The 27,427-nt window shown below is 37.4% G+C and overlaps 3 protein-coding genes across 3 annotated transcripts in view; 2 read left to right on the forward strand and 1 right to left on the reverse strand.

Annotated features, from left to right (window-relative positions):
• Positions 1-883: 883 nt before the first annotated feature.
• RHPN2 (rhophilin, Rho GTPase binding protein 2) lies at positions 884-20,643 on the forward strand. The gene is made up of 15 exons (XM_009881414.1): positions 884-1,069; positions 1,884-1,999; positions 5,228-5,356; positions 8,342-8,417; positions 9,426-9,503; positions 10,165-10,289; positions 11,234-11,400; positions 13,704-13,891; positions 15,212-15,368; positions 15,836-15,955; positions 16,055-16,249; positions 17,062-17,138; positions 17,927-18,073; positions 18,978-19,133; positions 20,392-20,643. The coding sequence occupies exons 1-15, from the start codon at positions 884-886 to the stop codon at positions 20,641-20,643; spliced, it is 2,169 nt and encodes a 722-aa protein (XP_009879716.1).
• Positions 20,644-23,945: 3,302 nt separating this feature from the next.
• On the reverse strand, positions 23,946-26,829 carry LOC104283259 (chromosome unknown open reading frame, human C19orf40). The gene is made up of 4 exons (XM_009881415.1): positions 26,718-26,829; positions 25,308-25,447; positions 24,838-24,990; positions 23,946-24,188 (listed from the first exon to the last, which is right to left on the reverse strand). Exons 1-4 carry the CDS (start codon positions 26,827-26,829, stop codon positions 23,946-23,948), a joined length of 648 nt encoding a protein of 215 aa, XP_009879717.1.
• A 168-nt stretch (positions 26,830-26,997) lies between these two features.
• The window catches only part of CEP89 (centrosomal protein 89kDa), a 41,817-nt gene continuing 41,387 nt past the window's right edge, over positions 26,998-27,427 (forward strand). Inside the window, exon 1 of the mRNA XM_009881416.1 lies at positions 26,998-27,018. Within this exon, the coding sequence (XP_009879718.1) occupies positions 26,998-27,018 (21 nt within the window). The remainder of the gene's footprint in view (positions 27,019-27,427) is intronic.

Raw genomic sequence — 27,427 nt, forward strand, 5'->3', positions numbered from 1 at the left:
GGTGTGGAAACTGCTGGGAAGTTTGGCTGCCAGATATTGTAATGAACTGAACATTAACATTCTTGGGATTGTCCAGATGTGAACCAAGTACAAGTGCTGGCTGGGAAAGGGATCTTCTGCATGGGGGGAAACAAAATCAAGCACTTTCTTGGACCTGTCTGCTAAATAACGCTTTAGTACATGGAATTTGTGCTTTACGCAAGGGGGAATCTTCCCCAGATTGTGTATTTCCCATGAGTTTTTTGCAGACATTAGTTATTTTCACTGTCCTCCATGAAGACTTCTATCCACCAGTTTTCTGGCAGCCTGATTACAATAAAGAGTTTAAGCCTGCAAATGTACACAAACTGAGTGGCCCCATCCCCTGTGCAGCAGATGTAAAAAGCAATGTTTTCCAAAAGGTAAAATACAAGTTTCTTGTTGGCCTAGAGGAGTAAATGGGAGATATATGCTTGCAGCAGGTGAGCCTGTCCTGAAAACAGACTCCTCTATCCACAAGAAGCCTTTCATCAAGGAGACAAAAGTGCAGCACTTCCAGGGACGCCAGAGGTGATACGGATACCTCAATCTGTCAGTGCCTTCTCCTCTTTGGCCCGAGGGCTGTTGTGGCATTAAAGCTTCATACGCAGATTAGTGGCTGGTCCTGAAATGCAGGGAAGTATTTTTGCCATTTTTTCCTCTTTGCACGGAGTTTCAGATGATTGCAGTTTTGCACTCATCATTTAATGGGAGCTTGTTTGATTTCTAGGCTGGAGCTTGATCAAAGGTCTACTGAAATAAACACACCACTTCGACTGAGCTTCATTGGCTTGGGAATCAGGCAGTTGATCTTCCTGAAAAATTTCCCAGACGTAGAGCTGTAAAGAATTATTTGAATGATGTCATGACGCTTGTTTGGCACAGAGGAAGGGCAGGGAGTTCTGCAAAGAAGCTGCAGCTTTACAGAGAAAACGAAACAAGGGCAAGGCGAGGATACATTTGGGAAGGATGCTTGGACTATGTGGTCGAGAAGGGAGTTGGAAGAAAGCATCACAGACCTATACAGGGATATAGAGATGAAAGGCCCAAGGTGAGAATCAAGTATTCAAACAATGCAAAAAGAAATAATTGGCAAGGTTCAAATGAAAAGTGGCATGGATAGAATGGAAGACGACTTTGAATATCAGTAGTAGAGAATTGTACAACACAGAGTGAAGAAAAAGCAAAGTAGGAAAAGCAGTGGCAGCCCAGAAAAAGAAACAGGCTAAAAGCAGAAAGCAACAAGACCATGTTGTACCTTTAAATGTGCCTTGCTTATGTCTCTGTGTATAAATGTGTGTAAAGGAGCATAAAGTATTTGGATTTTAATCTGAGATCAGTGAATGAGTTTGCTACATGTGCATGTCCTCTCCAGTAAGAAGTGCAGCTTCTATGTATTGTGCTTGCTGATGGTGCTCTCTCAACAAAGAGAGTATATACTGAGCACCCAAGTTTTGGGTTTCAGCTGTAATTGGTATTTCAATGCAGAAACACTTCTGCAATAAGAGCAATTTAATGTGACGTTTTTTCAACTTATCTGGCAAATGGTGCTTCTGAAGATGTTTGCACAAGCTTCCTGTCACTTTACCTATTTATTACAAACTTTTCAAACTAGAGATTTGAAATTAACGATATTAGGCTATCTGGTCTCTCAGTTGGACTACTGTAATCGGGATTGATTGGCTCATTTCTCTATTGTCAATTTGCTTTCACTTGCCAACCCAAATAAGAACTGAACCTCCACACAGTCCTGTTCATCTATAACAGTTTTCGCTTATCAGTGCTCACCAAATCAAACACAGATTGCAGTAGTTTGAGTCTTGTGCTTGTGTAAATTCATGCTTTACTCATTTCCTTAATTCTAGGGATGTAATCCACTTGCTGAGACTGGCCGAAGCAAACTGCAAAATCAAAGAGCTGTCCTAAACCAACAGATCTTAAGAGCAGTAAGAATGAGAGCTGGTGCTGAAAATCTTTTAAGGTATGTATTGTGACTTCCTACTTCTCTTGCCTGAGCAACAAAATTACATATTTTTATTTTTTTAAAAAGTCTCTTAGCTATTGCTTTTTCCTATTCTGCCTAACCACTCCCCTAACATGCTGCATAAACTACAGCTGGATGCTTTGTGAATCTCCCTGGAGGTTTTTTTTTTTTTTATGTTTTAGCTCTATAGAGTTATTACCTGCTATAAAGTGCACTTTCCAAGCTGCTGTGATGTAGGAAACGAGCTGAATGTTAGACTGTCTTATGTTGCTCTGTTTGATCAGCTTTATTGCTAGTGATATTGGCAAGTGAACCTTGCTGAATATTGTAATAGTCCTTTTTACATGTTAAATCAAATAATAATCAAATAATCAAATAGTCAATGTGCTGTTGCTTTTTCCAAGATCCTTTAGATCTGTGCTCCACAGTGGAAAGGACCACCAGTTGCCTTATTTATTCCATGTAGTAGTGATACAGGAGTAGCAGGGTAGCACACATCTAATTTGAGCTGGGTTACAGTTGCCACCAAATTCTCCTGCAGCTTGAGGTAACTGGAAGAGACTTTGCCCTTTATCTGTTATATTTTGTCCACCAAATCTTTTTTAAGACACAGTTTCTTATGTGGCTGTCCCCATAGGAACAGCCTAGTGTTGACCCTGTCTTGAGGCTACTACTACTTCCTGTGATAACCTGCTTAGCAATCAGTCCTGTAGCTTTCCTACAATCCATCACATCCACAGAACTGAAAATTTCCCCAACACGAATCTGCAGTAATCTCCTATAGTGTCTGTTTCTCTGCAACTGGAGGAACAATGGGGCTATGAGAACAAAATAGTCAATATCCTTCCCTTAGAGAAGTGAAAATGCTTGGATAAATAAATTTTTTTTGAACTTGGCATTAATTGATAGTTTGCCCTTTGCCTGTCACTTGCCTTTATCTCCACTCTTGCCAAGAGAGGTGATACCAAAGCTTATGTAGTTTTAGTCTCTGTGACTGACTTAATTTTGCTTTGTTTTCTGGTAAATGACTTAAGGACTAAGACTTAGGGCCTTTTGCTACCTTTTGTATGCATAGCAAAACCCTTATATCTGCTTTTGAAACTGAACACTGTTAATTCAGCAGATGTTTCTGCATGCCAAATCAGGAGTGTTTTGGAAAGGCTAAAGAGACCAGTAATATCTAATGTAAACACTGGTTACTCTAACATTCAACCTAAAGATATCCTAAAGTTCGTCTCCTGATACGAAGTCTGCCGAAGTACTGAAGTTGCTGTTGACAAGAGTGGGAATTAAGGTTATCTGAAGAGTAAAGGATCAGACTTATTTCAGAGTTATTGAAAATCTAAAATAAATTTACACCTATTATACTTAAAACTTGCTAATTCTTTAAAAGAAGCAATTTTAAAAGTAACCTGACCACTAGATAGTTCACACAACTAGACGTATTTACAGTCTCTCTTACAGAGCTTTATGTTTTCAGATTCTATTGCATTTCATCAGGTTCTAGAAGAACCAAATCAATTGCAGTCTACAAGGAGCCTCCTGCAATAAGACTTGAGAAAAAAATAGAAATGTGGGTTTCTTTACTTTTGGCTGAAAGTAAACACTAGGCTGAAACAAATGATCCATAGAGCGCAAAGACTTTTGTTTTTAGAACTTCTGAAAGTCACCGTCTCCTTTTCATTGTCTTTTGTTCTGGAAGTTCTGAGTTAAAACTGAATTCAGAGTAGAGTTATGTGGATCTCAAGGATATCACGTTTCCCCTGTTGCTGTCTTTTGCTGTTTGTCATTGCAAAGCGTGTCTACAGTGCAACAGCATGAAAAGGTAACCAAATTAACTCTAAATTGGCACGGATGTTGAGAGCAATATAGCCGTACTAGAGAAGTTCACCTAGATGGACCACTGGGGTTTCTGAGAAAGATATTAGAATCCCTTCTGTGGAGGATGGTAAGCAGACCAAATGTGGAGCGTAATTAAATTGCTGCTAGCATCAAAGCTCACACCGTTATCTATATGGTGCTGCCTTTACCAAGGAAGATCCACTCCACCCTGTATTTGTGTCCAGTTTGGCTTATGCAGGCAGCAGATGTTTGCTTAGATTAAGCAATGCAATCTGAGGTATTCAATAAAGTACAGCATAGAAAATGTACAGGTAATGCTTATTTATAATATGAAGTACAAGCTTAGAGTTTTAGCCTTGGAATAACTAATTCTTCACCAGGCTGCTCCCTAAAACTGAAGGATTGTTCCAAGGGGAGGCTAGATGTATGAGAGGGTTGTTAAATATTCATGAGGGTGAATCTTACTTTACAGTAAAGGTAAATGCAAAATGCTGCAAACTTAAAACAAGTTTGTTATTATCTAATGATTTGGACCGTCTTATACAGGAGTACAATATCGTAAGCCTGGATATGGATCAAGACCTTTTTTCTTAAACTCATACCTGTGGTTATAGATACCAGTTTAAGTCTCTTGAAAACAGTAATACTGTACAGAGAATCAGGTTAGAAATAGTGATACAATATTTCAAAATACACAAACAAGAAATCACACAGAAATGTTTGGGGGGCTAAAAACTAACATCCACTGTGCTAGCAGTTCAAAATGACATGTAAATATATAAATGGCAAAGGAAACAAGCAAACAAAAAAAACCTATTTGCATCTGACAAAATAACATTTTAGAGACAATTGTATTAAAAAGAAATATCTTTCTACGTGTATATTTGGTTGTAAAACATTCTGTAGTAACGGTTTTATGGGAAAGTTGTTTTCTTTTATTCTTAAGATCAGAAGTCTCAACAGATTGTTATCCAACTTACAAAGTGGGGGAGTCTCTTTTGAAAAAACATCTCCTGACCCCCCCCACCTCTTCTAGGAAAAGGTCACATAATCCGAGAATAGGATACTGATTCTGTTTAAGATGCTTTAGTTTTATTGATTAATGTATCTGAAAATAAGCCTGACCCTTAATCGCACAAAAAAAGTAGCACATAGCAAACCTTCTATGTGTCTGCGTGCCGTTACCTGGAAGCTATCCCAGGCTCTCTCTTCTCAGAAAAACCTAATAAATTCTGCAACATGAGGTCTTGTATCATCTCTTAAGGAGAGAAAAAAAAAAATATCTTAAAAATGCTGAGAATGCTAGCAAGGGGGTCAACCAAGCTTATGTACAAAACCTTTTCCTCAGCAATAAAAAAATTGCATGTTTCTTTCTTTCTGCAGAGCAACCAACAACAACAAAGTAAGAGAGCAGGTACTACTGGAACTTAGTTTTGTCAACTCAGACCTGCAGATCTTAAAGGAAGAATTGGAAGGACTTAATATCTCAGTAGAAGTTTATCAAAATACAGAGTAAGTATAAAGCTAAGTTACTCAGTTATTAACAGATCTTTTGTTTACCACAATTTTTGGAAATAAATTTGTTTCTAGGTGAATGTGAATGCTGGAGACAATAATAATGTGAAAGAACAGAGAGCTTGATAGGAAGGGAACATATTTGATGGTAGATTTGTTGACTAAGGGTTAGTCTGCATGTTTGTCTTTCACTTGGGAAAGGTATGTACCACTAATCCTGAGATACAGAGTTTCTTCGTGGAGGAGAGTATTGCGAGAGCTGAAAGCTCTTGGGGCTTTATGGGGAGCCACATGGCACCTAGCAGAATTTCTAGTACTAGAACGGCTAATTGATTCACTGCATCCTGGAGTGAACAAACCTTGTGATATAATATCTGTTCGCAAATGCAGTGCGTACAACGGTCCTCTCTTTAGCTGGAGAATAGAAGCCCAACACTAATTTGGAGCTCAGAGCAGACGAGGTAATCTTTAAGGTGTGCACTTCAGTGATAGAAATCCATAAATTAGCTGGCTAAAACAGAGACATTCTTAGTAGATGAAGTTGGAATTGTTCCAAGATATTTTTCCAACTTTAAAAAGCACACTAAACTTCAAATTGCAATGGATTCCTCAAGGATAAAACTTCAAAGTTAAAGATTGTTCATTGCCTGAATACCGCAATGATTTCTGTATCAGTTAGATGTCTCTGCTCCTAAAACTAAATGTTTACTATTTGATTAACATTAGCAGCTCAAGACACAAATTGAAGTACTTCATATGAGGGGCAGTATAATTTTAGGTCCCTCTTAGCACTATTCTCAGTTAGCTGTTAACTTCCAGGTGGACTACAAGGTATTCTTAAAATAGAGGGACTAAGCACATTTCCAGTGGGGTATCTTTCAACTGAATGCTGACCTAATGCAAAATACCTACATTTCATTTTTCTCAAAGAGAAACTTTTGCTAAATTTCCTGACCTTCGCTCCTATCTCAAACTTTGACAACTGTTTGATGTGAAAATGTTTTTCCTGCAAGATTTTACCAGTCTTCATAGATGCATGTGAGCATAGACAGCAGTATGAAACTTATGGCTGTGGGAATGAGGGCAAGACTCCAGAAGTACTATTCCTTCTTATAGCTAAAAAAATACTAGAAATATTTGGATTCTCAGTGAAAGGTGAGCAGAAGGTCAGGCCCCAAGGCAGGTGGAAGCCTTGCGGCTGGACAGTATGCATTTCATTTTCTCCTGATCCTACTTCCCCAGTCTGGTTTGAATGGCGTTTTACCTTTCTGATGGTGTTCATTCTAAGATCTGAATGCTTTTTGTGTTCCACCAGCTAAAATAACTTGCTCCCTCTGTAACTGCTGTCCAGCCTTTAATAGCAAATAGCTGTTAATAGTTGCTCTCTGAATCCATTGTGCATATAGTCATCAACATGCGGTCACATCCACATTTCTGGGTTAGACTGGATTGTGTTACACTGAAGGGTTGGCCTTCCAGTACTTGCACACATCTCAGCTGGGTTGAGAAACATGACACTATTTCTGCTCAGTTCTGGAAATCCAGGATCACCTCCCTAACTGTTCAATGCCCCCATGATGTAGAGTCCATGGGTGTGGCACCTTAGAAACTTGGAAAATAGAAATTCAGTTCCCTTGAATGACAAATGCTGGTGTCTGCAGGGACTGTGGGTGGTACTAGAATTCATTAAATCAGTAAGTCATGATTTCTTTTCCGTGTGTCTCACTTCCTTTGGGGAAAAAAGTCTTGATATAATCTGTTGCAAAAGTGTTGTGGTTTCTTCTAAAAGCGTCCTCAGAAATCAGATCATTTGCACTACCTGCAGTGGTGTTTTGGCTCTGTATCCTGGAAGTCCTTTTCAAGCCAGCAGAGCCACTTTCTGGATCATGCCAACCAGTTAAAGGACTCTTCCTCTGCTGAGGAAGCTGTACTCCTCCTCCCACCTCCCTGAAATGGAATTTTCACCAGTAAGAAAGTGATTTTGCTGGCTTTGCTGATAAAGCACAAATGAATCACACCTGTGGGATTTTGTAGTTGGTAATGGAACGTTCTAAACAATGATTAGACAGTCAATCACTTGTTTTCAGGAAAAAGGAAAATACCAGATAAACCTTGTAATTGCCTGATACCGATCTGTTAAACATAGTCAAGAAATTATGTGTCTGGAAGCAATTCTGATCTTTCTTTTTTATAATTGGGTAATATGCTTAGTGGGAGAGCAACATATGTAGTTTTGGAGGGATAAATGGTGCTCTTTAATTTGTAATAGTCTTATTAGCTAATGTTGTTTACCAGTATCACCCGGGTCTAAGTCTGTGATACAGGCATGTATTCTGTCAAGGATGAGATCCTTTTTTAAGTCACAGTTCTCATCTTTATTGCCCTTTGATATGTTAGAGGTTGGTTTGTTTAGAGGTTAATGCCTGGTATTGTCCTACCTAGCCCTCAGACTTCCTACTCTTAGACCTTTCATTGTTAAAGTTGCGATACTTTGGCCCTGCTTTTCCCTGCGTTAGACACACATCACTTCTACACAGGAAGTCATTGGGAGCATGTAAAATACTGATGATAGCTATTGATAATTACCAGAGCTCTTACCGAGGCAGATCTCCTAGCAGCTGTGGAGCTGTGTTCTGTCCATATAGCCTGTGCAGGTGTATAAAGGTTGAGCTGAATTGCAGTAAGCCAGCCTTTGAGAGTTTCCTTTTCTTTCCTTGAAGGGAAAATAGGCTCAAATGAAAAAAAAAAAAAAAAAAAGCACAGGTAAGTAGCTTTCCTCACTCTCTTCTTGAGGAGTCACAGGCCATTAAGTAGACTTTCTTGGGCAGGAAGGAACTGTTATAAACTATGTGCCTTTGTCCTGAACACCCATCAGCATACTAACTTTCTGTCATCAAATAAAACAAAGTGATTATCAACAAACAGAAAACAAATATTACTGAATCTTTCTGCGTTTGTTTGTTTGTTTTTTTTTCCCCATAGAGAAACTTTCAGCATTCCTTTGGTACCTCTTGGCCTGAAGGAAACCAAAGAAGTAGACTTTACACTCCCCCTCAAGGTAAATTTCAGAGACACATTTCAGAATGGTTAACAGAAATAACTTACATTCCAGATCTGTTTAAAGAAACAGAAATGTTTTATGTATGCATTATTTTTTGTTTCATTTGCCCTAAAACTGACATCACAATGTGTTAAAAATTAGCCAGTAATTGTTTGGGTCAGTGCTCATATCTATCTAGGACAAGGAGTCAGAAGATGTTATGAGAAATCCCACTTTAGAGACAGCAGAGTTAAACCAAAGAGAATAAAAATTTCTTCTACTGTTTTTGGTTCCAATAAGACTATTGATTAAGTGTGAAAGGAAGCAGCAATGAAGGTTTTACTCAGCGTAATGCAGTGATAGTCCATCTTGCACTAACCAGGCTAGGTCAGGTGGGAAGCAGTGTTGCAGCGTTAACACTGTTTGTTGGCTAATATACTTTGCTGGCTATTTGAGCCACCACCTGTATTTTTTGGACTCCTGTGTATCTTGCCATGTTGATTTTATCTCATGGTAAACCACCATATCACTGTAGCATTTGTTTCTGCTTTTACTTCTGTAGGTTAATCTCCATGGTCAGACTATGGTACCACTTTATGCCATTGCAGCTTTGTCAATTTAAGTGGAATTGCCCTAATATAACTGACAAGAATTTGGCAGTCTCTTTTTGTTAACAAGTTTTTACGGTCACTTGATTCCCATGTTATTTTAGCTAACGGGGTTCATTTGTCCCTTTCAAATCCACTAAGCGTTGTTGTTTTAAAACCCAATGGAGTTGATGTAATAGGTGTTTGGTTCCTTTGCACCAGACTGAAATTTCTTGTCTTGGATATAAAATCAAATTATTAGTTCTGTTGTCTTTTTGTAGTCTCATTGCTATATGTTACTGTACTATTGACTGGAAGGGAGTAAACACCATGTAAATCACAAATGAATCAATTTTGTACTGTTTGCAATTGCAGGGAAAAAAAAGAATAGTTTAGGTTAATTTTATATATTCCAATTTTTTACCTTTTTTTTTTTCAGGACTTTATTCTGGAACATTATAGTGAAGACAGTTCTGAGTATGAAGACGAAATAGCAGATCTCATGGATCTGAGACAAGTAAGTTCAAGTTCAAAGACCATGAGGTCTTTTAATCTACAGTTGTAAATAATGTTTTTATGGAATATTATGCTATTACTCATAACTTACCATATTCTAACTGACTTAATTTCTGAGATATGGAACATGAATCTCCATTGTCCAAAAGCTTTACAATCTGAGTAAAGAACAAGTGAAGAAAAGGATGAAGTTATGCGAAGTGATTGAGCTGTTGACACAACTTTGCAAATCCAAGATTTGTCTTACCTACTTTTCTTATTTAGAGTATTTTAAGTTTAGCAGGATGAGTGTTGAAGTTAAATCATCTGGCAAAGTATTGTAGTAGAATGATGATTATTTCTAACTATTGTTTTCTGTATTATACTAGGAACATAAACTTTCTTTGTGGCTTTCATAAAATACCCACAATTTTTATTTAATTAGCTGTGAGACTTGCCAAATGGATCCTCTTTGCTTCCTTAAAGGTTATGTGTTACTTCTGTGCAGCTGAAAACCTCTTATTTGGAATGCATCCATATGGCCTTAAGCTTACCATTTTCAGATTCCACACGTTTCTGTGATATACAGAAGTCCAAAGGAAGCAGAGCTTTATCCTTGCTGTTTCAGTATTCATCCTGTAACTCAGCAGAACACACTTAATTTTAATCTATTGTGTTTTAAGGCGTGCCGCACTCCTAGCCGAGATGAAGCTGGCATTGAGATGTTGATAAGCTATTTCCTTCAACTTGGTTATGTAGAAAACAGATTTTTCCCACCCACCAGGCACATGGGAGTTTTATTTACATGGTAAGTGTATAGTTCATGTTTGTCTTTTGGTTTTTGCTTTTTTTTTTTTTTTTTTTTTTTTTTTTTTAAGAACACTGTTAATCATTAACTGCCTTCTGTTTAAATTGAGCATGTCGGTGTGTTTCTCCCCCCTACTCCCTGCAGTGTGTTGTTAATGGGGTTTTTTTAGTGTTAAGAGTAAACGGGAATACAATACACACTTTTCATGCTTAGAGTGAAGCCATTGGCTAGATTATTATTTGGGCTACAAGTTAGCACAAGGGAAAAAGAGAGAAAATAATCTTTATTTTGGATACCTGCAGATGTTTCCTGGACTCTGAACCTTGGTGCAAGAAGCAGATGGGAAACGGGTCAGACCTTAATTCACCTCCTTCAATTTGTTAAGATGACAATTTGGGCCAGAAGAGAGGAGGAGTGACTGACTTAATTTATTATAGTGGAGAGTTTATTACATCTATGAGCAAAGTTTGACTCTGAATTCAGAATTTTTATGATGGAAAAAGATGACTACCATGCAGTCAAGAGGAACTGTTAAATTTCTAGTCATAACTTTGAAATACAAGCCATAGAGGATCTGACCATGCTAATAGTTGGTCTTTGGCAACATCTAAGTACAAGAACATAGCAGCACATATGGATACTTCCCCAGTGTACTCTCAGCCTCTGTGAGGTTTTATAGGCACTTTTGAATTGGATATACTATGCTCAGGGAGGCACTGCTGAAAACCTGCTGAAAACTAAGCCTCAAATAAAGCCGTTCTCCGGCTTGCAGCACTTAGATTTTCCTCGCAGTACATAATGGTATTTCTATTCACCTTCATTTTCACTGTAGCAGAACAGTTATTAAGAATTCCACTGCTCTTTTGGAAAAACACATTGAAAAAAAATCTGTCATTTCAATGGGCTCTGCTAATCTTTTACACTCCTAATTTTTGTTCCACAAGGTATGATTCCTTCACAGGTGTCCCAGTGTGTCAGCAGAATCTGTTGCTTGAAAAAGCCAGTATTTTATTCAACATTGGAGCCCTCTACACCCAGATTGGAACAAGATGCAATCGTCAGACCCAGGCTGGACTTGAAAATGCTGTTGATGCTTTTCAGAGAGCTGCAGGTACAAATTTAAAAATATGGGCAAGGTCTTTATGCAAATGTTCCAAATCTCATTCTGACATCCCGCAGATTTCTGCATTTTCCACTGACTTTATTACACAGAAAAAGGAGGAATAGGGAAATTCAAGAAGTCTAGTGAAGAGCTGAGATGAAGCTTTAATTCAAAACCTGGAACTATAGTCTGAACACACAGATAAAGACAGTGAATGCTGTGGTTAAGGATTAACGAGCCTCAGCCTCAGTTCAAAGGTCTGAGTAATAGCCCCAACGTTATCTGCTTCATTGTTCATTCTTTGTTTCACTAATGTAGCTGCTTTTACCTCAGTGATATTACATTGGTGTAGGATCTGTACAAGAAACAATTTAAAGGGCTAGTTTCCCATGGGGTCTCTTCAAAATTAATCTTACTGTGTTTTCTGGTGAAATTTGCAATTCATTGGAAGTTCACTGCATATTTTCCATAGATTCCAAAGGCAAACAGATTAAAAATACTCAATCAATCTCTGTCCCAAGAGAAGAAAAAATAATTCTAATAAAGGGAATCATATCCCTTGAACTAACATGTTATAGAAGCTTTTGTGGGTTTTTTTTTTCCAAGTAGATTTTCTAATGTTTTGTAAATGTCATCTGTGCTACACAAAATGCTTAAAAACATGATCTATATAATTAATATGTATTGTAAGGTTTATTTCTGCACTAACAATGTGTAGTTATTGGTTTCTGCTGTATGGGTAGCTTTATCAGCTACAAACGATGGACCACAGTGTTGGGTTGTCATAAAACCCCTCCTTTGAATACAAAGCTATCAAAAAAATTTGATCATATTTTCTCATGCATTTACTAAATAATTTTTTTCAACCTTTGTATTTAATCTAAAAAAACCCAGTACTTGAGAAATTTCTCCATTTTGCTGCTGCTCCTTCAATTTTGCAAATAAAAAAATTACTGCTTTTCACTTCAATGTATTTGCAGAACAGAATTAATTCACACATTGAAATGCATCATTTGCTACCACAGTACCTTTGCAGGGCCCCAAGGCAACGTGCTCAGGAGGCATTTCATTGTACCTGTGCATGGCTCCGTAACACTGTTCATTACGTTGCTAGAGACACGATATAGAGCATGTATTAACCGATTCTCTGTGCTCAATGAATAATGTTGCAGAGTTTATCCTCAACAAAGCTCTCGGTGTGTATATCCTTACTGCATAAGCAGGAATATGTTGAGAATGGAAAAAAAAAAAAAGAATTCCCCCCACCTTCTCCGTACTTTCAGTTCCTTTCAGTAGGGCTCTCCATCAGTATTTGGGATGTGCCTGGCAAGTTTGGGCTTGGGGTTTTTGGTGCAAAAAGGCAGAGATGGCCATAATTCAAATTTGTGTAAGGGCATATTAGTAAGTTAAAAGACACAAGGGTAACACAGAAAATGAAATATCTCAGAAACTGTTAGTAGGAAAATACAGCACAACATGTCCAGAACCAAACGTAGTGGCAAGAAGTAGGATTACAGAAGCTGGGACACTTAAAAAGCAGAGGTCTTAACGTTATACTTTTGTAGTATTATCAGCAGTTAGCAGGCTACTGGAACTCACTAAACCAGTTGGATGACGTGCATGCTGAAGGTTACGCTTCCATCCGTGAAACTGTTACTTAATATTTACACTACAGTTAGTGTTTGTTTTTATTTTGATAAAGGATAGAAATGATTAATATGTTGGTGGAACCAAATGACTAGAGCAGAATCTAATTTTACCCTATTAAATATACTGTTCTAGTTTACTTACAGGGATCGAACTGAGCTTCCATTGGGACACAAACTGCATTTAGCAGCATCTGAAAAGGAGATTCATAATTAATGACGTTTATATGTTCGTGTTTTTTCCTTCCACCCAAGGGTTCTACTGTCACCTCTTAGAGCTGCGTAGATTTCTTTTTCTTTTTTTGTCCTATGTATAAGCCCTAGCCTACCGCTCCCGTATACAAGTCACATTCAGTTCAGCACAACTTTATGGTCAAGCACAAGAACCATTATAAGCAAATCCGAAGGTATTGCCCTCAAAACTTGCAGCTTCTGTTGCTCCTCTGAATTGTAATTTTGAGAATTGTGCCTGGAGATGTTTTGATGGGAATGCAAAAGCAAAACCTGTAAGTTAGTTTAATTTCACATGCACTAAGAATCCTTTCAGATTGCTGTAGTGCAATACTAGAAAGTATGCTTTCGGTCTAAATTATTATGGCACATGTTAGAATTAAGTTCACCTAGTTCTCTCTTCGTAATGCTGATAAAACCATTTTGTAATTTCAGGAGTCCTAGGCTACTTAAAGGAGACCTTTACTCACACACCAAGTTATGATATGAGCCCGGCTATGCTGAATGTACTAGTAAAAATGATGCTTGCACAAGCCCAAGAGTGTGTTTTTGAGCAGATTGGTCTTCCTGGAATACGCAATGAGTTTTTCACACTAGTGAAAATGACACAGGAAGTTGCCAAGGTAAAATATGATACTTAAACTTTAGTCTTTAAAATAACTGTTTACACTGCTATGTTACTAGTTACAGCTTCTAGTAACGCTAAGGGAATTTATTAAACCTAAATGTTAACAACTGTTACTGAAAACCAAAAGTAACGAGGGACAGCTCACAAGCTACAATGAGAATCACCACCTTTCAGAAGATTAAAACGCAAGTAGCTGCAATTTAAATATCAATAGTTTAGAACTGTAATGATTTTTTTTTTAATTCCTAAGATTTAATAGAAACATGCTGTAACACTTGGGCAGTGAACTTGCCAAAGGTTTTTTACAAGCTATTGATCATATTGCTGTTTCAAACAGTACCAATCTTTTTCACAGAACAGCATACAACAGGACGGGTTTGTTTGTGTAGCTCTTGGTCAAGTATTGAACACAGCCTGTCTATTACTTCCCAGCAGCTGGAGGTTATGCGAACCTAAAAAGCTTAAGTCCAAAAGAATAACTAAATTGTAACTGGGGGAAGGAGTCTGATGAGCAGAGTCGGACTGGTAGCTGCAGAGCTATCTTGGGACTTGCCTGAAAAATGGGGAGGCAGGCTGTGCCCCAGAAGGTAGCGTTTGTACCTGATTGAGGTTGTTGACATCAAAAATTGGGTATGCCAAGATGATACGAATATGCTTTCTGAGCTATTTCAGAGTAGCAGATCTAGAATTGGTTCCATACTGAATAAATGGGCAAAGCCTTTCCTGCCAATCCTATAAAGCCACACTGACTTATCTGTAGGATTCATCAGCTGCAGGGGAAAGATTTTTGGACTCTGTCAGGTGGAGTAGTTTGATCCATTAAAGCAGCATTCACTACTTGAAAAGCTATTTTATTTCCTCTGCATACAGGATAGTAGCCCAGTTTTAAATAGACCACACAAACTTAAGGCTGGATATGACTCCACAGTTTCGGAAGTGAAGCACAAACCTACTGTATAAGTAATATGCTTCACCCTTTGTCTCAGCTGCATTAACTCAATGAGATGTATTTGTAAATTAAAAACTGTTTATCATATGGTGTTTTTATTGAACTCTGAAGCTATATAGATTGACTGACTTAGTCCATCTGTTCTTGTAAAAAATTTCTTTACTTTTCTTATATGGGAAAGATCAGAGATGAAATTTCAAATTTTCTCAAAACTTATTTCCAAACCTTTCTAACCATCTCCCCCTCTCCCCGCCCTTTGATGTGATACACATGAAATTATCTTAAAGGCCGAATATAATCTCTCTAACTTGAGCTCCTAATAACTAATGTTAAATTCTCATACTTCAATTCTGTGCTTTATTTTAGGTGGGAGAGGTTTACATGCTGGTTAACACTGCAATGAATCAGGAACCAGTGAAAGAGAATATCCCCTATTCCTGGTCTAAACTGGCACAAATAAAGTCAGACCATTACAAAGCTCTGGCGCATTACTTCATTGCCACCATTCTTTGTGACCATGAATGTAAGAATCATACATTTTCTATATATTCATATAAATAACAATAACAAACACATAAACAGTTATAATTTGGTCTACGACTAGGAGCTAGGAAATTTGGGGTTCAATATATGTTAATTTGTCGCCATTTTCCCATTCAGATACGAGGCCATGCTTTTTTGTCCTTTACAGAAGAATGTGAAAGTTCAGTAAACTAACTTTTGAAGAAACAAAAGAAATTTTGTATCTATTATATGCTACTAAATTGTTCGATTCGTGTCTATATGTTCTGGCATATAAGTATTACTTGCATACTGCAGATGATAAAACTGATAAAAGTCCTAAAAACTTGAAATTCCTATTGATATATATGTGTAAAAATATTTGACTGCATTTGGAGAGAAGGAAGTAATAAATACACAAGAGTAGACCTAAAGGAACAGGGCACCAAGAGATGTCTAACGGTTAATGTTCTGCATCAATTATTATAGTGCAGTCCGGTGATGATGAAGATCAGCAGGAGAAAGCCTTGTCCCAGTTGTATAACCACATGCCTGAAGGACTGATGGTTCTCACTGTTCTAAAGGACAAAGTTCAGAGAAAACAATTAGGTAACTGCCAGTTTTACCCAGCTACAAGACACAATTTGAAAATTACCTTGTATTTATTGCCTGTGGAAGACGACCAACAGTTTATTTTTTTTTTTTCAGGGAAAGCACATTTACGCAAAGCCATAGGTTATCATGAAGAAGCTCTAAGAGTCTGTGGTCTGTGCAAAAAGCTTCGAAACATTGATGTTCTTCAGGAGGTTCTGACAGCTGCACATAAGCGCTCGCTTCTCAAATACGCTCAGCAAGAGACGGAAGATGACTTTCTCAGTCTAATCCAGGCTCCAGATATCCTTCGTAAGTATACACAGCTAAAAATAAACAGTATCTAACCATACATGCATATGCTTTCATGGGGATATGCCTTTATTTTATATATATGTATACATATATAATATGCATCCATACCTAATATAAATAATGTACAAGTTACATACTGTACATTTGAGTTCAGATTCCTTACATGTTTCCTCAATCACAGATAAATGAATTTTGTTACAGCTGCTTTACAGTGTTTATGTTTCTGACCGCATCATTTTCTGGGGTAGATAACAATGCTTATTATTTAGAATTCAGCTTGGTTTTGTGACTTATCTTGTGAACTAGAAAAAATGGGGAAACTTTAAAAGCTAAAATCATATGGGGGAAAACTAGTAACTGTTTCTTGTAGCACAACTCTTAAACTGGTCTCAGTGGTTAACTCAATTTGATGAGGATTGGTTCTTCCTACCTTAGTCCAGCACATCCAACTCTTTCCTCTTTGGAAGCAGTGGGAGAGAGTGGGAGAGCACTGATTTCAAGTATTTCTCAAAGAAAAACAAATTAAAGAGGAGAATAGCCTAGTTTTCTTTGGATGGATTGTTTTAAGTTTTCTGTATTGATACTATGAGCTCTGAAGATATTTTTAAGGCTATTCAGATGTGTCTTAAAAATTTCCACAATAATGAGTATTTCTACAGCCTGGAAAGAATTTAGGAGAAATTTCTGTCTAGCTTGGAACGCAAGAAAAATACATTTGTGTGTCTAGCTTGGAATGCGAAAAAAATAAATGTGTATGTCTTTTAACGAATACTTGAGAGAAAAATTATTTGTTTTTCTTTTTGTTTTAGCTAAAACAGAGCATAAAATAGAAACAATTGCTCCCCAGTTTTCCAAGGTGAAAGTTAAAGACTTCTTTCACAGGCTGGTACGTAACATGCTGATGCTGACCAACCGCTGTTCATTTTGCTAGCAAATATAAATTCACTCTTACTTGAGGGAAGGGGCACAAGTATTTCAGCCTGACAAAAATGATCCTGTAGTAACTGTTTTTTTCCAGCAGTTACTGGAGAGATCACTCCTAGCTTCAGAGGTATAAGTCAACTTGAGACTAGCAAAAATAAAATTGCCATTTGTATACGGCTTTGCACAACATTCATGCTTGATAATCTTCATAAAAGTCCCATGAAGTTTCAATGGATAACTGCATACAGCTTAGAGGTGGGGAGAAACATGTAATACTTGGAGATGGGCATGCGGAATGCGTAGTGTTGCATGCTACAAAGCCAGTCTTTCAGGTGGCTCTGCGCGTATCGGTGGGCAAAGGGAATTGGGAGTTGCAGTTAGGATCGGAATATGCAGTGTTTCATGAATCAATTTATCTCCTCCAAAATGGAGTAATATAGGACTTTAGAGCCTGCTGCAGCCTAAAGATTCTGCACGCCTTAACAGATCTCAGAACAACTTGGCAGTTGCTCTCATCCCACTCTGTTTGAAGTGTCTCCTGAACAGTCATGAAGTAGGGCTGAGCATTTCAAGGGACATCTTAAACTTCTGGGATAACTCTCACTGTTCCATTTCAATGGAAGCAGCTGGAAGTTAACCTGAGTAAAACCTGCATAAGATGAGCTTAAAGCATTGTAACTTAAAAAAATAGAAGTGCTTATTTATGAATGACAGTAAACCATAATGTGCCTGCTGCTATGTTACCTTCAGGGCCCACTGACAGTGTTCTCAGCCAAGCAGAGATGGACGGCTCCACGTACCATTCATATCCACCATGAAGCAGGAGAGCTAGGATTCAGTCTTAAAGGAGGTTCACCAGTACAGATTTATTGTCTTGATCCAGCTTGTTCTGCAGCAGTAAGTACATTGGTGCAATATTAACAATTTATCTCCAGATTCTAGCATTACGATCTTTTAAATGTAACTTTAGCTTGTTCATACTGGTGTATGGAGTATTTGAGTTCTACTATATACCAGTATAGTCAAGTTATATAATCTGAATGCATTTTCAGTGCTATATACACCTTAGATGTTAGAGTATCCAAATCCCTGACATTACATTAAACTAGAGTTGATGTCTTCCTCTGTTCACACTTAATAGACAAAAAGTCTGAAAAATAAAAGCAAAATAGATAAAAAGTCTGAAAAATAAAAGCAAATGTTATTCCCCATCTCATTCAGTAACTTAGAAGGGATAAAAACTTTAGAAAGTAGCAACAACAATAAGGAGGAGGGTCAGGAAGGGAAGGCAAGGTAGCATGTGCCCAAGGAAAAAAGAGGGGAAAGAACTTATCAGCTTCTAATATGTTGTTCTTTTGGGGAGAAAAAAACCAAAAGGATAAAGCAGCATGCAGTGATCAGCACAGTTTAGCCCTAGGAAAGGCAGAAGCTACTACAGAAGTACAAATAAAAATACAGAAGAAATAGAAGTAAAAACTGGAGAAAATACCTCATGGGCGATGATAAGGTAGCAAAAAACAGGTTTCACTTACTTAAGGAGAAAAGTGAAAAGGACATAAAAACAGCCAACATTTGAGTATGCCAGAATCATGTTTATCAATGGTAAATCAAACAGTTTGTTTACTTGAAAACATTACATGTTCCTGTGTTACAAATACACTTTAGTTCCACATGTCTGGCTAGACAATGGTTTTATAGCATCTAAGAGGGAAATGCCTCTCAGGCAGATATCATATGATGACAAAACACTTTACGCATCTTTATAATTCCAGATAATAACCTGTGCAAATTTTTTTGACAGTCGATGGGCCTAAAAGAAGGTGACTACGTTGTTTCAGTTGGTGGTGTGGACTGCAAGTGGCTTGGAGTGAATGAGGTGCTGGAAAAATTCAAAAGCGTGGGAGAGCAGCCCATTGAGATTGAGGTTATCAGTTGCCAGGATACAGCGGCATCTATGGTATGTAATGAGGCAAATATGTTTTGCAGATTGGATATGTGAGGGTTATTTCACTTTCCTGGCTTCAGTCCCTGATGAATGTTTACTTTCATGTAGTCAGATATCCCGCTCCATATAAAGCATTCAGTCAAGTGTTCAGTTTTAAGCAGTCTGTTTAAATCATTATGACTTAGCAAGCTAAAGTACAGCCTGTACACATAAGAATGGTTGGGTGGTAGGGTTTTTTTGTACTGGAGCTACTTAGATTAATTGCATTATAAATTCCAGGGTATATTTTATTTTTCCCTCACTTATCCCAGAAAACAAAAATATTACCCTGTTCAGCATTGGGAAAGCCACAATGAAACAACAATGGAATGAAATCAAACATCCAAGACTACATGCTTATTTTCTATGCATTATTAACATAAATGATTATGACTTTTACATCGATGTACGCATTTTTTATTTTATGTCTTGTCAGTTACTAAGATGCAGTAGAAGCTTTAGATTAAGAAAAAATGATCCCAAGATTAAAAAAAAATGTTAAGCTTTAAATAACTTACTTATTTGTAGTGTGAGAGAATGTGTAGTTCAGCTAAATCCACTGCTTCGTGCTTCTAACATTCCCTAGTAAGCTTAGGTGCTGAAGTATTGTTGCCTTAGAAGTGATTGAGGTGCTCTTACTGCTGTTAGGTTTTCTTGTTTTAAGAAGTTGATTTTCCTTATTGAAAATAAGGAATTGCACACCTGCTATTCGAAGCTGCTGCTGGAAACAGAAGGCTAGAATATAATGAAACTGCTTCAGGATGCAGCTAAGACAAGACAGACAAGGCTGTGCCTTTCAGGTATCCCAAAAGAATGTCCTACAGTAGCTCTTGTTGTCATAGTTGCAATCAACATGGAGCCTGTCCAAAGACAGCAAAAAGACTCCCCTTCTGAGATTTGTGCAAGAACCACATACTTAAGCTTTGTAGAGAGGTTAGCATATATATTGTATAGTTATGCTAGAAGCCAGTCAATGCTAACTAGAGCACAACCCATGGAAAAGATTCACAAGTCCCTTTATGCTCTGCATAGTATAGCCTCGAGTCTACATGGGCAGAATACCAGAATCACAGTGCTCTGAAGGGCCTTGTGTTTAGCTACCATGCCATTAGCACAGAAAGCTTGCTGTAGTCTGCCTTGGAAAACTATTTGCACAGCAATCTTTTGTTATCTTCAAATTTTGACCCATTTTGGGCGACTGATTCTTACAATGCTTCTCTTTTTCCTACAGCACAGTAAGAGTGCAACTTACTCTGTGGGAATGCAGAAGACGTACTCCTTAATCTGTTTAGCAATGGAAGAGGATAAGATCGATCAGACCAAGAAAGCCCCACTGAAACTGCCTTTTTTAAGTTGGGGAACTAAAAATAGACAGAAAGCTGCAAGCACCCTCTGCCTTCCTTCAGCCGTGGCTGGAAGTTCTCAGATTAAGAAGAAGCTTTCTCCCTTCACACTTCTGAATACAGAAAGTTCATTGTACTGAATCTTTCAGAAGGATTGGTTAACATGACATTTTTCTTTAAAATGTATGTAAAAAATATTGATCAATTTTATCTTTATATACGTCACGTGTGTATAAACTCAGACAAATGCCTTTGACTTCATTTACTGTGTATTGAGCCACTATGAAGGTCAGAGGCTGGCAAAAACTATAAAATGCTTAAGTATTTGAAGGTTAGAATGAAGTTTTTGGGAGGTATGCAATAACAAGATTTAGATGATAAAATTGCTTAGATGAGGACTGGATTCCTTGGGAATTTCAAAAGACGGTATGACTAATCTTTTATAACTATGATAGATGGGAGTTATTTATTACAAACTTGATGCTGCATGCAAAACAATAGGGGACACATTAAAGGATGATTTTGCTTTAAAAGTTCAGAGTCAATAATAAATCATTTAACACTAAAGAATTACCTTAACAAACCACAGTTATCTTAATGTTATTCAGAGAAACTAGCCTTGTGCTAAGGGGCAGTTGTCCTATAGTTGTGTTTTTTATGCGTAGACATTCTCTTTCTGAGAGTACTAGGTGTATTCTACTGAATAGTTAATTTAATTCTGGAAAAGAATTAGAAGGCTTAGAAGTCACACAATCTTTTGAATTACAAAAGGCTTTCACTCTGCTCTTTTTCTGATCTAGGTTACATTTAAAATGCCTGCTGATCCAATTGTTAAAAAAAGGCTTTATTCCAAACTTTAAATTATTTAACCTACTTACCATAAGACTTTTATCGCATTAGTCTTGATAAAATTGATAGCTGTGGAATAAATCTCAAAACTGACATATTCCAGTATATTGATCAAGAGTAGATAAATTGCAGTAATACTTTAAAATATGAGAAAAGAAGTGCTTGTGAGTCTTAAGTGGCAGAATATTTACTATCACACCAAGTAAAAAAACCCAAATAGATATAAAATCATCCTCCTCCCATTGGAATAATTCATAAGCAAGTATTAGCTATATATATATATATTAAGGAAGAAGGAAAAAAAATGACTGCATGAGCATTTATTTGAGATTCTTCTATTTTCTGAAATTTAAATTAATTGAAAATTGCTAACACTGTAGTGTTAGTTAACATTGCCATCTACAGAGTAGATATATGCTGTTTGATACTCAAAACTTAAGGGGAAGGTTTGCTTCTGGGTGTAAACTTTAAAGTTGTCATTTATTTTTAGTTTCTTATGTAATAGGTGTAAATATGTTGATGACACTTATTTAAGAATAAAAATCAGATGCTGCCATTTAGTAGTAGCTTTTTGATTCTGCTACAGCTTGCATGATACAGCATAATTTACAGGTTTTCACTATTTACTCCTGGCATACCTCTTGCATGTTTCTGTAACATTGCTTACAAAGATTTAAGACAGACAGTTTCTTAGAAGTTTATATTGTATAACACAGAACTTATAAATTATGGTGTAAAACTAGCTTCCTTACAAAGAGCATTAACGTATTTCTAGTTTCCCTATAAAGGGTACATTAAAAATGTTGTAAATTACTTGTGACTCACCTATCCTTAGTAGTTATTCTTCATATGTACTTGTAGTAGCACTTTTTACACGCACAAGTGGCAGCAGTCATATACTGATACACAAGACCCTGCCGTACAATATTCCACACAAAAGATTTCCTTTGTATGTATGGCTAAAATTACTATCCAGCTAATGAAATCTTTAGCTAAGTCACATATAATTGCTCTTCATTTCTCTTAGCCCACTATGATAGTCTCCCTGCAAGTATATTCCCCCTTAGCTGCATGATTAACTGCCTTTCCATTCCCATCATCACACTCACAGGTCCTTGAGGAGAGGTTGTGGTGGGTGTCTTTTTTTATTTAACCACACCCCTCCTCAATTCAATTCAAAATTTGGGCTTCTCAAGTGCCATGCAAATACATACTTACTATTTTCTCTCGGCTAACTAAAGACTTATTCTATGCCAAGTAGGAACCAACAGCTAACTTAAGGAAAATACTAATTTCACAGCAAGTTACATTCTTGCTCAGACCACAGGAATATTTGTAACAAGTTTCTATCCACAAGGATAAATAAGGCTACTTACTATAAAGCCCTAAAAAGAAGAGCTTGCAATAGATTAGTAGTTCAGCCTATAGCTCCATTAGTACTAATTCTTACTACTTTAATTGAACTTTATTTAATGCACTAAGCAGATAGCCATTTGAAGTCCACACCAGCCAGTGGATGAGATTGGTTACTGAGGTGCCGAGGTTCTATTATTCACTTCTCTTTAGTTTACAAAAGGGAGCTGAAAATCCTGCTCAACTGCCTTCCTGCTGTGATCCAAACCCCAAGTAGTATGAAAGAAGCTTTTCACACACCTCCTTAATGGGTACATAAGGCAAAAGGCAATATTACCCTTACTAAACAGGATAAGAATATATTTTAAAATAAAATGCAAAATGCCAGGAAAACCAATCCTCTTTACAACTAACTTCTGAAGAAGTTAATACTGGAAGAACAGGATGAATTATTAATTTCCATCAAAATTTGCCATATTGTTTTCCTTTGTAGTGTATATTATAATTGGTGTTAGAATTAATACATTGTAATCGATAATATGTCAAAATATATTGTAATTTATTATAATTATCCCAACCTATATTCAAGAGCAACATGAGTTAACCAAGATTTTGGATATTAGACACAAAGGAATAAATTTGATAACACCCTGTGAACTGAAAACAGAACCGGAGAAATAAGTTAGTGTAAAGGCAAAGATGTTTTCCAGCAGGACGTTCCAAAAGAACTCCAAACAGTTACAGTGAAAGCTATTACTATAAAGCAACGTATGCTCACTTTTTTAAAGCACTGTAACTCACATTTCCAGTTACTGAGAAGACCACTCATGTATTAACAAAGTGTTTGTTTCTGGAAGACAAAAGTAAGCAAGCAAATGGCTTTTCTGGTTGTTTTTTTTTTGTGTGTGTGTGTGGTTTTTTTTCTTCTTTCTCTCTCTCTGTGGATGCAAAAAAAAAAACAACCCACACACACCACAACAGCTTTCTCCTGTTTTTTTGTATGACAGATGCACAACACTTTACAGCCATCTTTCCAAGGTAATTTTCACAGCTCAATCCACATGAGCAGACCAGCTGTAAAGAAGCAGCAACAGAGTAATATCTAGACAATTAGTCAACACCCTCCAGTTGATACCAGGATTATAGAAATTACCATAATATGTGATTATTAAAACCAAAATTTTATAATTCACAAGAAACAAAGAATCTTTGTTTTCCAAAGCAGCATTACACATGCATGTCATGAGCATAAAAAAGTGTAAATTTGTTGTGCTACCGTTTGTCCAACTACTAGTTCGAGCTCTTTGACAGATGCATTACAAAGCTGGTGGATGCTTCCAAACTGTTGTAGTAAAAGCAGAGCTTTTGTTTTCCCAACTCCTGGAATTTGTAGCACGGTTCGAAACACTGATGGCTCTGCCAGCTGAGAACACCGTTTACCAAGAAAGGGGTTACTGTTGTGATCCTTGCTTTGTTCACGGACCTGAAGCAAAACAAAACCATAAGTGACACTGAGTGCCCTCTGCTGGAGCTCTGCTTTTGGTTTTTAAAACAGCCTCTCATCTCAAGAGTTCAATTCAATCACTAGGAAGTTTAAAAAAAACAGCTCTCTTAAGTGTGCACCCTTATTAAGGGTTTTGATGCAGATCCACAAAGTCTCACTGGGAAACCAACAGTTGCTTAATACCAACCAAGAATTAAAACAATGATTCTGTCATCTCTTTGATGTAATCAGAGAAAGGATAAAGGAAATGAGAATCAACATAAGAACAGTTTCCCCAGCCTGAGACAAAGCAAAATCTCCAGTCGGTTTTGACAGAGCACTTAAGTGAAGATTATCTAATGCTATCCAAGTGGCAACTCAGTGCAAGATTGCATTAAAAAAAAAAATCCAGTATCACATTCTTCAACTTTTAGAATTTGTTCCCAAATGAGCCCTCTTTCTGCTGAACTACACTACCCTATTACTGTTGCAGTATATCTATTCCTTACGTTCAAACAAAAAAATACATTGTGTTCCTTTAAGATCCCAGGTATTCTTTCTGAGATGAGTGATGATTGTGGGAAAACAGGTAATGCTCCTTATGTCCCACATTTTAATAAATGTTTGTCCACTAACACATGGAACTTACTAGCTGAGTAATAAGTTGAGAAGCTTCTCCTTGATTTGCCACAGGAAGCAACACCATTCCCAGTTCCAGCACAACAAGCTTTTGTACTGCTAAGAAGTACTGATCACTTATTTGTGTTTTCTCCACAATTACAATTCCCCCAAGACTGCTGGCCTGTATTGAAAGGGAAAAAGAAGAAAAGACCTGTTAATGACAAGCTGATGCAAGGCAACAGAGCGCAAACCTGTCAAGTATGAGCTGAGTGAAAGTAAATCAGAGGAAGAACATAAGTTGCAGCAACAGTACAGAGGTTTAAAACAGTTATTACATGCAGGGCTGCATAACTTTTTCAGTTTTCAGGTGGAAATTATCACAAAAGTTTAGCTCCACTAGAATTTAAAAATAACACAAGAAGAACGCCTTCAGAAGCATAAAATAAACAAATACCAAGTGAAAACTTTTCCTTTTCTCTTTACGTAGTACTTACTTACATTTCGAAACCGAACCAATCTTCGTTTGAATTCATCCCCTGCAACCAAATCTGCTTCAGAAATATATAAAATGCAAGTTCTGTTTGAAAGATGAAAATCCACAAGTCCCAAGCCATCGTCAAAGATGAGTCTAATTTTTCCTTAAGGTGAGATTGTTAAAGTGAAAAAACCACAGTAGTTAAAAAACCACAACAAACTAATAATTACTTCATAGCACAAACTTCCTAATGTGTCAGTAATCCTAGTAACTTTGATATCAAAGCATGTTCTTGAAATAGTCAATAGTAATTAGTGTTGAGAGGTCATGGGTACATTCTCATGTATGAGGAGGATTCTATCCTTGAATCCATCAAGGATGAAACAGAGAAATAACTCCTAATCAAAGAAAGCAAGTATTGTTATCGTTCTTGAAGATAAACATCCTGGAGCAGATGGGCTTACAGACCTTGAAAATGCTACTAATCTACACCAACTTTTGCCAACTTGGCAGAAAAGTGAAAATTCTGAGTGTCCTAAGATGAGCTACCTTTATCATAATACTAAAAATCACACCCATAGGTCAAGACAACCCTAGCCCAGGTGAAAAGCCTTCCCATGAGTACGCATAGTAGCTATAACTTGATTGTGTAATCATGTGTAAATTACTAACCGATCAAATATAGATAGGGGGTACTAATATGATAATTATGATGTAAAACGTGTATATAAAGTGCATGGAGAGTGTTGTCTGGTGTGCTTGATTTGTGGGAAACCACCGAGCACTCAGCTGTGCGCAACTGAAATAAATAATCAACGTCTTATCCTGGCATGTGAGATTGGCTATTGCACACCAGGTAACAAATTCAGTATTTCAGACAACTTGACAATGAACTTCGTATTTTTTAAAAGCCTTTCTTCTCTTTAAGCAAAACTGGTACAATCAATCCAAAGTACTGTGTGATGCCTTTAGGAATGCCAATTAATAGCACTTTCAAAGCACAGATTTCAAAGTGCCATAGCTTCTCAGTAAACTGTAGACTTGAACAAAAGCATCACATACTATTCTGAAACAATCATCTTAGCCGAGTTTGCTGTGCCAACAGATGATAGCACAGTCCCAGTATCTACATAAATTCAAGGGACTTCAGTGCAGGCGCATATTCCCAATAGCTCCACTGCTGTGGTTCCCAAGAAGCAGATAATTCTGCTTCTTCTCTACAGCGCTCAGCAACTATGCCACTATGACAGAACTGATAAGGTAGATACATGATAGACAAATAGGAATTTTCAGCCTGCCGTAGGCTGTACCATAAATATGGGACCAGCCAGGCACGGAGTAAAACATATTACAGCCAATCTTAACAATACTGGGTAACAGAGGGGAATGCTTTGCCTGAATTGTTTTTCTTCTTCCAATTTGTTTGTACTTACCTTGTAGCCTTTGGGCTATCTCTGATCCTCTCCACTTCTCATTTCCAATCACATGCCCGTAAGGGACAACTATAGATCCTGCTGTCACAGGAAAGTTTGCTTTCGTAGTCATCAGATGTTTAAATCTCTACTTCAGTAGCAGTTACATCCTATAAAGAAATGTGGAAGGGTTAGTAACACATTTTATAAAGCTGTTCCAAACTTAATTTTATGATTAAAACCTATAAGATGTAATACTCTGGTAGAGACACTGTGTCCTCCCCAAAGGTACCTTACAGTCATGTTTAACATACTAAAATCGGTAAGCAACTCTGTTTACTTGAATACAGGCTGCTGGCTTGCAAATTCCACTCCCAACTTTGCTAGTCAATTTGAAAAAACACCTGAACTAAGACACACAGATGACAAAACAAACAAAAACAACCAAAAAATTCCCCCCCAAACAAACCCCCAACCCACAACGAAACCACCACACACGTTTTCTATGCCTTCATCCACCCTTGCTGGGAGAAAGTCTGCTTCAATTACAAAGCTGACTCCAGAGACATCTCCCGCCCTCAGCTGGCAGAAGCCTCCAGACAGATTACTGGAAGGTAGTTGCTGGGAGAGATTATTTTCAGGTTTGCCAGCTTTATGCAGTGTCCTGACTTTACTGGGAAACGGGAGTCTTTGAGGCTAAGGCGCGATTTAAGGAGAAAAGCCAAAGACGA

Source organism: Charadrius vociferus, unplaced genomic scaffold, assembly GCF_000708025.1.
Source record: "Charadrius vociferus isolate BGI_N301 unplaced genomic scaffold, ASM70802v2 scaffold553, whole genome shotgun sequence".
Lineage (NCBI taxonomy): Eukaryota > Metazoa > Chordata > Aves > Charadriiformes > Charadriidae > Charadrius > Charadrius vociferus.